The sequence below is a fragment of the Rhinolophus sinicus genome, linkage group LG06 (assembly GCF_036562045.2).
Source record: "Rhinolophus sinicus isolate RSC01 linkage group LG06, ASM3656204v1, whole genome shotgun sequence".
NCBI classification, from domain to species: Eukaryota; Metazoa; Chordata; class Mammalia; order Chiroptera; family Rhinolophidae; genus Rhinolophus; species Rhinolophus sinicus.
In genome coordinates, this window is record NC_133756.1 from 121998887 (window position 1) to 122010860 (window position 11974).

The 11974-nt window shown below is 35.1% G+C and overlaps 1 protein-coding gene across 1 annotated transcript; it reads right to left on the reverse strand.

Annotated features, from left to right (window-relative positions):
* Positions 1-714: 714 nt before the first annotated feature.
* Positions 715-1686, reverse strand: LOC109436955 (olfactory receptor 52Z1P). The gene has a single exon (XM_019715836.2). The coding sequence runs from the start codon at positions 1684-1686 to the stop codon at positions 715-717; it is 972 nt and encodes a 323-aa protein (XP_019571395.2).
* Positions 1687-11974: the final 10288 nt, after the last annotated feature.

Consider the following 11974-nt stretch of genomic DNA (forward strand, 5'->3'; position numbering starts at 1 on the left):
GTGAAGTCTCTATTGATATCACAATACTCCTTGATGATTTGGACCCAAAATCCCCAATATGTAGAAAGAAATATCAGCTTTTAGTTACTTATATGGTCTCCAGTAGGTTAATTTAACGTTGGTTATTACTTGTTTTAATTCAGTATTATCCATTTATTCAATAAATATATACTATGTGTCAATTCCATGCAGTAAATTTTGTATCAGTCAACTAGGAAATATCTGATTTTAGAGCTCACATTTTAATTTAAGAAACAGGTGCAGACACAAATAACTATAATGTGATGGCCTAATGCTATTGGTCCACTATCAGCTGATTGCACAAAGAGTGTTTCTATTTCAGCAGAATTTCAACAGTCTATAAAAAAAAAAAAGTGGGAGTCTCACCACTCCCACTTCCCAACTCTATACAGGAAAAGTACATCTGGGTTAAAACTTGAAATATATTTCTCTTTTCTCAGTTATCTTTATGTATCCTTAAGATTAAGTTGAAGTACATGATAATAGAATGCCTAGAAGAATTGAGAATATAATTAATTAAAATATTTTTTCAAAATTTTAAGAGATTTTGGAAAATGCGCTGGCAACTTGGGTAACAATTAAACAATGGAAAACTATTGAACAATGTGTGTGTGTGTGTGTGTGTGTGTGTGTGCGCGCGCGCGTATGTGAGTTTCATTCAGAAATACCCAGTATGTATTATTATTATTAATTTTAACAACATGTGCTGATGGAGGAGAAATGCAAAATTACTCGGTCTTGAATCTGTTTGGTCTTCACCCCATAAATGATGGGGTTGAGCATAGGAGGTACTACCACATAGAAATTGGCTACTAGAATGTGGATGTGGTGAGGGATGGTTTTACCCCCAAAGCGATGGGCAAAAAATGAAAAGAATGCTGGGGCATAAAACATAAATATGACGCAAATGTGGGAACCACATGTGTTAAGGGCTTTGCGCCTGGCAGCCCAAGAAGGTATCTGAAACACTGTGAGAAGGATCCTTGCATAGGACACAATGATGAACACTACATCCAGTCCTGTAGAGAGTAGGGCCACAGTCAGGCCATAAATGATGTTGACATTGATATTGTCACATGCCAATCTGGCAATGCCCATGTGCTCACAGTAAGAATGGGGAATGACGGTTCTTCCACAATATGTAAGTCGGTATACCAGGAAAATGAATGGAAAGCATATGAGAAAGCTCCTGACCACAGATGCTATGCCAATCTTTCCAATGAATGAAGATGTTAGGATTGTGGTATATCTCAGTGGGTAACAAATGGCCACATAGCGATCAAATGCCATGGCCAGGAGAATAGCAGATTCTGCCACAAAGATGAAATGTATGAAAAACATCTGGGATACACAGCTACCAAAGGATATATCCATAGAATGGAACCAAAAGATAGCCAGCATCTTGGGGGCTGTGGCCGTGGAGAGCAGGACATCGGCTAAGGCCAGCATGGAAAGAAAGAGATACATGGGCTCACGGAGACTGGACTCGGTCACGATCAGGAAGATCAGGAAGATATTGCCTACAACTGCCACAGTGTACATAGAACCGATAGCGATGGAGATCCAGATATGCGAATCTTCCAGGCCTGGGATTCCAATCAGGACATACCACATATCCTGGGGATTGGTGTGGTTGTGAAAGGAAGGAGCCATCTGTGACCACATATTCTAGACCAAGTACCTTTAAGGAAAGACCACAGGACTGACTGAGGATTCGGGAGTGCCACCTTAAGCTGAATGATATTTGATCAGATTTTATTCCCTCAACGTGTTCTTCTCTTTGAAAGAACAATGAGATGGATTAAGTAGCTTAAAATGCACTCTGACTCCTTCCATAGAAGAATTAAATATTGTATCCTGAAAAAGATAATAGTTAACATTTCATAAGTGTTTAATATATGTCATAATATATATGTACATATATATATTTAAATATATATATATTAAATTTTCAAATTAGCCTGTTGAAAACACTTTTACAACAATCTGTGATATGGATATTGTTATGTTCCTATAGGTGAAAAAAAAGAGTCCCACAGACCTTCATCCTTTTGCTCTAGGTCCCACTAGATTCAATGTCAGGCAGGGTCAATTTAAAAGCTCTGATCTTAACAACCATCTAATATTGGCTATAAAAATAAAACTAGATATAAAAATGTGTCATCAAATTTTTCACTGACCACATCTCTGAGTAAAACAGACAGATGTGAAATTGAATTATGCTGCTTATGGAAATGGGAGAAAATAGGTGTTGACAAAATAGATTTCAAGCAATGTAGCACATAAGTCCTCTTCAACATAATTGACTACTGACTTTCACGCTAAGCCCTGTGCTAGGCATTGAGGACACTCAGCTGAATTAAATTGATTGATCCTTGAATCAATCAACACATTCCTTAAAATTGTAGGATGAACATTAAAAACCTAAACTATTTTTAATGCCAAACTGAGTTGGGTTCTTAAATAGATATGCCTAACATGTGGTGAAAGAAAAATACTCTATCCCACTTGGGTCGCTGATTGAAAATTAGACAATATACTTCATATTTCCAAGTGCCACCATAGCAGCAAATAAATTAATGCTTTCACATTATAAAGCAGGGGTCCATAGTCTTTCAATAAAAGAAAGGGAGGGTAATTTATTGATTACTGTTTTTCTGTAGTTCCCAAAGAATGTGGCTAGAAGCAAGGGAGGTGTTGGGCTAGGAGATACAACATTAGGGTAGGGTGTGTGTGTGTGTGTGTGTGTGTACATATAAATATATAGTTATAAAAATAGATATAAACATAGATACAAAATAAATGGATGACAAGTGGATCCCATCCTCCCCCCGTCCCTATTCACAAATAAAAGCTAGCTAAATTTCTTGTTTTCTGAAGTGGTACACAGATTTCAGAAATGACTGCCTCTTCAGCTCTTGATTCCACTGTAGTTCAGTATGTTAATCATTGTACAGTATAGTTTTACCACCTTTGCTTTTATTTTTAACTGAGTTTTCAGTATCCTGATCCATCATTTTATATGATTAAATGTTTGGACCTCATTTTTTGTTGCAGGTTAGAATGTATAATACTTAAATGGTCAGCACGTTAGGACTTTCCTTAAGTTGGTATGTCATTTAAGGTCATTATACTTTAAAAATAATAAAATAAAATGTTGAGATGCGTATGTCTATGGATCTAGTTTAATTATAAACCAATTGTTTACTTAGTTAACATATGGCTTAAATTGATTGTTTGATTTTTTTGAGTGGGATTTTGATGCTTCAGAGTGAGAGAAAAGACCAATTTGGGGACACACCTACACAGATCTATGCCAGAGCTTTGTGTGTGAGTGAACTGCAGTTATGGAGGTGGGACTTACAGTGAGTGGGACTTCATAAGGACATTAGGGATGAGGGAGAGAAGAGTCTAAGTGATAGAAAGAAACAATGGACATGGGGGAAAGGAAAACAAATTCTGCAAGTTTTTTTCTAACTTTACTGGTGATCTTTTGGGACACTAGCTATCTGTTTTGTTTTATTTAGTTTTGTCTTGACTGTAGCATTATCACCTGTGGTTACCTAACTTTTAAGTCTGGGATCTTTATAGTCTTATTTTATAGTATTACTGGTGGAATATTCTGACTGAATCATTAATATATACACAGAAGCAGTGTGTGGTAATACAAATAGTATGCTACGTAGAATTGAATTTAAATACTGGCTAAGTCATATTCTGGCTGTATGACCATTGAAAAATGTGGTATATAAAACTGAAAACAACAAAGGAACAAGACAAACAAAGGAAGAAACAAAAACTCATAGACACAGACAATAGTTTAGTGGTTACCAGAGGAGAAGGGGAGGGGGTAATAGATGAGGGTAAAAGGGATCAAATACATGGTGATGGAAGGAGAACTGACTCTGGGTGGTGAACACACAACGTGATATATAGATGATGTAATACAGAATTGTATACTTGAAACCTATGTAACTTTACTAACAATTGTTACCCCAATAAACTTTAATTTTAAAAAAGTTACTTAATTTAAAGTTCAGTTTTTATTTGTAAAATACCTAAAAACAAGCACCAATTATAAATGTGAGTCAGTTCTAAAGTTAGTATTTTAGGATGGCTGCTACATATACCAGATATGTTTCTATCTCAACAACAGATCAAATTAGGGCACTTGCAAAATTACTACTATTAAGACCAAAATAATTGTTGCTTGAGCAAATTTAAATTTCTGGACTTTAGGCTTATGAGCCACTAAACAGAGACTGAGCTAATTTAAGGTACCTATACAGGCCAAGACTTATATTCTTATACTGAGCACATGATAATAATTGGTAATTTTTACCCCAAAACTCTCATTTTACTTTTATAAGGTACAGGCAATTCAACATAGTGATGAACACTTGGGCTTAGAAACAGTATCCTTGCCCCATCACCAATGTAGATTCTTTGTTATATAAGGAAGGGAATTAGAATTTCTGAGTTTCAGCTTCTGGCTCTGTGCCTAAACCAGCACCTGATATATAATGAATATTCAGTAAATTCTATCAGAAAAAAATATTGTATATATTAGGTTGGTGCAAAAGTTATTGCAGTTTTTGCAATTATTTTTAACCTTTTAAACTGCAATTACTTTTGCACCAACCTAACATTTGTGTACATGTACAATATGCATTATCCTTAACTACTAAATTTGCTTAACCATTGAGCCTTGTATTTAACCCCTGCAATATAAGTTCAACACATCTAAGCACAGCATTCAGATCTTCATATCAAAGAAAAATGACCATTGCATAAATATATCTAAAAGGAAAAAAAAACATATATATGTGCCCTTTGAAGAGAACCCATTTAATAAAAGAGCATAAAGACAGGCTACAATTGCAGATCAAGTTTGGAGTTAGATCCACGTTCGATGCATCACAGGTCAGGTTTGAGGAAAAGGCAGGATGATTAAGTCCTAGGAAAAATGAGCAGCTTCTATAGTTTCCTGATTTCTGTTTGTTTGGTTTTCTTGTTTTTTTGTTTGTTTGTTTGTTTTTTCCTGGTGTCTTTTTCTACATGTCTTCACTGAGCATAACTCAATTTACTTACCTATATTTTCTGGGATCCTGAAGATATTTAACTGGTTGAGTAGAGAAAAAAATAAAAGCAAGGAGATGCCCAAATCACACATAAGAATCTGGAGCTCTCTATTTATGCCTCCTTTTAAGAACCTCATTAGTCCTCAGAGGATTGAATTGTATTCCTTTTATAGAAAGAGATGCCCTAGAGCTGGTTCTGGTACATAGTCCTCAGGGAGAAGTACCCTTGCTTTCTCTCCCTCTACAATTTGTTCAGTTGTTCCTCTGGCTAGCACTCTCAGACACCCAAGTAAACATACACTTACGTGTTTCTTGTACATGTCAGAGACTCATGCTACTACAGTGATATCCTGTTCCCATGGAGTCATTTGCAAATATAAATTGTCAATGCCATATATGGAAGAATTGTACATTTCTTAGAAGGCTCCTAAAACTAGAGTCTATCATCTTATTTATTTTGAAATTTTAAGTCTCCTTAGCTTCCCCTCTCTTCCATTGATCACAAACTCACCATCAGAGGGGTCCAGAAATGCCATCAGCTACTATAGAGATCCCCTTCATTTTGTTAAAGAACACATTAAGGGAGTTCCAGGTGGAGGAAAAAAGAGATAGAGACAAATCCCATTATACTGATGGCATTCAAAACTGACTCCATGCAGATGAAAGAGATTTGTGGAGAAAAGGATGTTTTCTCATTAACTTCTCTTAAGTGAAGCCTTCTAAATACCCATGGTTTACTGGTATTGAGCAAGGGCTTCCTGAAAACCTTTTCCATTTATATTAGTATAACTTCCCTATAAATATGATGACTAACCATCAGCTGACCTTGACTCGATGATCGATGCCAGACAAGTGCCCGTCTCACAGTCAGTTACCTGGACATTTCAGTGCTCACTGAGAGAAGCTATATCTTACCACACAACTGTGAGTGCTAATGGAAAGAGACACTAAATGTTCCCTGCATTTCAAATGCTTGTCTTCCAAATGTCTTAAAACCATAAGTGGTGGTTAATTGAATGGTTTCTCCTTGTGGTTTTGGATATTTAAAAAAAAACAATAGTATTTATGCTACCTATCCTTGGAAAACAAATTAAGGAAACCAAAATATAGTACAGGAAAAAAGGATGAAAAAGACAGTGAGAAATTAGGTGACAATAGAAATTGTTATGCTTTCCTCCTTGGATAAAAAAGTTTTGGTAGATAATATTTCAAGATACATATAATAAGCAAGAAGGCAGTAAACTGTTACCAGTTTAAAACCCATCTCCAGTTATATCTTCCACAGATGGAAGATTTTAAAATGACATGGTCATATTCTTGATATTAGATAACAATATCATTGGGGTCCTATTAAGTCCCTCATAATAAAATAGATTCATATCATTTCAATGAACATATCAATATTTAACTCTGAAGAAATATGACAATATCCTCACATCAGTTCATATCAGGTTTTGTCATCACTTTAGGTCAGGTTGTGCAGCCAAAAGCTTCAGGTTTCAAAGTTCTGTGAATTTCAAGAAAATGAATAAGGGATTGTGGTCCTGTAACTAAAATAGTGGTAGAAATTTTTTGGGTCTCAGCTTTCTTTCCTGTAAATTGAGGATGTTGAACTGGCTGGGATTTTTGCTCTAAATCTGCATTAACATTTAGGGCTATTCAAGCTGCCCCTTCATAGCTTCATAGGCAAGAGAGATTCCTGGATGCCAAAGAGCAAGAGAGAAAAATTCTAATGAAAGCCTTACATCTTACTATAGGGCCCAAATAGGGAAAGACTAGAAAGGCATCCCCTGTGCTCCACCTATTCTTTCCTCCCCTCCTACCTGAATCGCTGGCAACAACTGATCTTTTCCCTATTTGTACAGCTTTGCCTTTTTCAGAACTTCATATAGTTAAAGTCATATAAATATGTAGCCATCTCGAGATGGCTCTTCTCCCTTAGCAATGTGCTTTAAGCTTCTTCCATGTCTTTTCACAGCTTGAGAGCTCTCTCTGTTTTTAATCAAAGAATAACATTACTTTGTATGGATGTACTATAGTGTATTTATCCATTCATCTTAGTTGCTTCCAATTTTTGCAATTATAAATAAAACTGCTATAAACATTCTATGCATATCTTAGTGTGAACATAAGCTTTCAGCTCCTTTGGGTAAAATATCTAGGAGTACAATTGCTGTATTATTTGGCAGAACAATATTTAGTTTTGTGAGAAACTGCCAAATTCTTTTCCAGAGTGGCTGTACTCTTTTGCATTCCCACCAACAATAAATGAGAGTCCCTATTGCTCCACATTCTCACCAGCATTTGGTATTATCAGTGTTTTGGGTTTTAGCCATTTTAATAGGTGTGTAGTGATATTTCATTGTTGTTTTAATTTGCAATTCCCTAACAACAAGTGATATTGAGCATCTTTTCATATGATTATTGCTATTTGTATATCTTCTTTGGTGAAGTGCCCATTCAGATCTTTTATACAGTTTTTAACTGAGTTATTTATTTTTTTATTGCTGAGTTTTAGAAGTTCTTTGCATATTTGTGATACAAGTCCTTTATTAGATATGTATTTTGCAAATGTTTTCTGCCAATCTATGGCTTGTTTTTTCATTCTCTTAACTTATTATGAAATTACATATATATATTATCTGCCCCTCCACCCCAAGTGTTCTTGGTGATACTCTCAATTTGAACTTGTGTTCTTTGTTCTGGGAAAAGTCTTATATAATTTCCTAATAAATTCCTAATTCTAACAAATTTCTCCTATACATTTTTTTGTTTGTTTTGTTGTTTTTATTTTTACCTTAAAAAAATTATATATATATATATATATAATTTTTCAATTACAGTTGGCATATACTGTTATATTAGTTCCAAGCATACAACATAGTCATTAGACTTTTATATAACTTACAAAGTGATCACCCTGATAAATCTAGTACCCATCTTGTCTTCCCTGTCTTTCTATAACTTCTGTAGTAAGACATTGGTGTTCTTGGATTGAACCTATATGTTTTTTTCTCTCAGTCCTTGTGTTTAACACTTTGTTCTTCTTCCTTTAATCTATCCCCTGAGACTTCTATTGGTTTTCTCATATTGTTGTTTAATTTAAAAATAATATTCTGTGTTATCTAATTATTTCTTATTAATAGTAGTTTGTTCTTATATCAGGGATCTAATATAACTGAGTATTTCATTAAGAGTATTATTTTTTTTCCAGTTTTATTCTTTGCTCTGAATAAGCTCTGCTCCACCCAGTCAATTTTCTTCCTTAAAATTTATTTTGGACTTGTGATTTTTGTATTGGTGGATTAAATCAGATCCCTGGTAATTTTTGGCTGTCCATCCATGTGTCATGGAGAAGAACCAAAAATCAAGTACGGATTTGTTAACAAGTCAGTTACTTTGTAGGCTGATGAGGAAGGAGCCTACCCAATTCAGTGAGGGATTACTAAAATACCAATATCCGTCTGTCTTTTCTTTTGAAACAGTTTTTACAGAGAATAATCCTATAAATCCCCTAGATGTGGAATAGCAGTCTGTTTAGTATTTTAGGAGATGGGTGGGGAAAAGTTTTCCATGAGCTTCAATACTCAACGTGTATTATTTTACATAATTTTTTCTCTTTTATGTATGACACCTCAGTCCTAGCATCCTTTGTACATAATATGTGGACCATATTTGAATCAGTTACTATAGAAATGAATCGTTTTGCCAGAATTAAAAAGAAGTGGATTTCTGAATAGTTTAGGTAAGGAATCTCACACAAATGTTCACATTTCTACCTTTCTCATTCCCACCCCTGTGTTTTCCAGGATTGTTCTGTGCAGATCATTTTTTCTTCTCATTAGTATCTCCTGTAAGTACCTAGATTTTAGATTTACATACCTGTTTTGTCTCTTGAGAATCCTATATAAGATTTCTATATTTATGAAATTTGTTTGTGTATACACTGCTATCATTCCCTTTCACAATGTCTCTGTGTGTACACCTATAGCTTTAGTGGATTATAGAAAGAAGCAGAAATAAAAATGTATTTTTAATCTTTCAGGTTTACCTGTAAATTGACACTTTCATGTTTCTTAAATTCATATTTTATTATTATACTGAGCACAGAAACGTGCATAAATAATGAGACAGCTAGATTAATTGCCACAAAATTACAAAAGCTTATAACCAACACTGATCAAGAAGAAGAACATTACCAGCGTCCTCAAAACTAAAACTAATATAAATTCTGATTCAGTAGGGCTGGACTGGAGCTCAAGATTCTGCATTTCCTACTAGCTCCCATATGGCCCTAAGGCTGCAGGACCAGAAACCACACTTTTGGTGGAAAAGCTTTAGGACACCTATTTCCCTTGCAAAGGATTTCTTGACTGGGTCAAGTATTATATTTTAAATTTCCACAAGAGTCATTCTAGGAAATGGATCTATTTTTTTTTTCTCTCATCTAGAGGTCTTTGTTCATTACTCTAGAGCATTTTCCCTTTTTCAAATAGTGGGGTCACAAATATCCTAGGGAACAACACATAGCCTCAGGTAGAAAATCTTCTAAGTCTATTTAACAATAAAGTTTTGATAGGCCTTGGAAAATTAGTATAGTGTACAGTGAGCATCTGCTGGTAGATTTATTATGAGCAGATTATTCTTATTAAAAACATGTTTTCTCACTTCTAAAGATCACCAATCTTTCCCATTCTTAACCTTAGCTTTTTTATGTGAGAGCAAAGTGAATCCAACTCAGCCTAGACCTTCTCATTTACTGCATCCTGCTTCTGTCAGTTAGCAAGCCTACCCAAGTCAGTGAGGGATTACTCAAACACCAGTATTGGTTTGTCTTCTCTTTTGAGTCAAATTTTACAGAGAATAATACTTCAAATCCCCTAAATATGGAATATCCTTTAGCATCCTTCTTATTAGTTATGACTACATTTAGGAAGCACTGTTAATGACATTGCACTCTACCTAGTAACAAAAGCAACAAGCAGAGAACGTGTGTTTCCCTCAACTCAACTCTTCATCGTGTTTCCCACCCAAGCTGGACAGTAGCCTTACAGTAGCCTTATAATGAAGTCTGGTTAACTCCTACAAGGTTACTATTTCTCACTGGCTCTTCAGGCCACCACATTGACAACAGCCCCAGAATTAATTACTTCATGGATAACAGCCTTCTTATTCCTCAGAAGCTGGCTGTCTGGAATCTATGGAAGAATGTCTCTACCTAGTTTCTCAAAAGGCTGTGAAGGCTAGATTGTATTTTTAAGACCTGCGATAAATCACTCTATTATCAATGTCAGGACCTGGACTAATTACTCAAAAATGGCCTTTCTCCCTAGGAAGAGGTTTAGTTATTTTTCAAGTTAGCTCCCCAAACTAGAGGACTTTATAAAACAAACAATCCAAAGCACAAACTTTCCAAACCTGTTTGTTTCTGTGTAAAACCCAGTAATCATCCGAAATTTACTTTTATCTGCTACCTTTACCCATCTCCCTTCCTTTGACTGACCTCGTTCCATTTGGTCATGAATTATAAACATTCTGAAGTTCTTTATAAATCTCATCATGATAATATAATTACATAGTTCTAAAATAACCTGTGATTTCTAAGAATACACCAGAAATCTTCACAGCCATTATTTCCAACGTTGTTGATTCATGTTCTATAAATTGCCATAATTTTAGGTACAGATATTCATAGTATAAAGCTCTCAAATGAACCCCCCACTCACCATATTAAACATGACTCTCAGACCAACCACTCAGGTGTATCAGACATGTAACTCTATTCCTTTAACTCAACATTAAGTCCCTGTCAGTCTTCCATCATGAATGTCTGGTGGAATACATATCCTGCTATTGCAGAGGCCCCTGCTTCCCCAAGATTGAGTCAGTTCTGAGGAGAGATGATTATGCAGTGTCAAGGCATTGAAGGGAAGCTTGTCTGATCATTGAGCAACATGTACCCAAGGATTAGACACCTATACGACCCCTGAAGATTCAGCAGCTAACTGCTGTTTTCATTCTAAAACTGGGCCATACCCATCTTGTCAAATTGGCCATGTGCTAGTCTTCTAATATGGACCATGAAGATTATTATCATTAGAGCACATAGTCCAATACCTGACATTCATATTAACCTAATGAGTTATAGCTATATTGGTTATATAGCAAGAGAATGAATCACATTGAAATTAGCAATTAGAATATAGTCATTTTTCATCCCCACTTCAGACCGTACATTATACTCTTCAGCTCTTGTAGCTTTGGCAGAAAGTAGACTAGATCCTCATTGATATCAGGAAAGTCACTCTCCTCTCCTTCTAATTAACCCCCTACTCTAACTCAGTAGTCCTAATTTATTATCCTAAGGATAATTTTACGTTATTGTTTCTGGCCAAGATACTTTGTTCTATCCAGGAACTATTCCCTAACTTTGAGGCTTAAGCTATTGGAAACTAAAGCCAGTATTTCTACTTTCTTGACTGAGTCAATAAACAGAGACTACTTAATTGAATGGAGTACAAAAAAAGGAAAAGGCATAAACACAGGTTTTAAATGTAAGTTTTAAATACATAAGTTTAGATTTATATCTAAAAATATCCTTAGAAAATAATTGCTTTCTTGGTGTAAAATTACTCTGATGCATTCATCTGTTGACTGTTAACATTTCCCAACTTAAGTACCTAGGAGATTATAGAAAGATTAAACTAATTATTTTTTCGTTATCCCTACAGACACATACCTGATTCCTTTCTTTCCTTCCTTTGAAAACAGGACTAAATTACTTTGAAGGATACTTGTTTATATTCTTTTATATTTCTCTCTTAGACTCATAATTAGTCATAAGCACACAGTTTCATCTGCTCAGGACACTT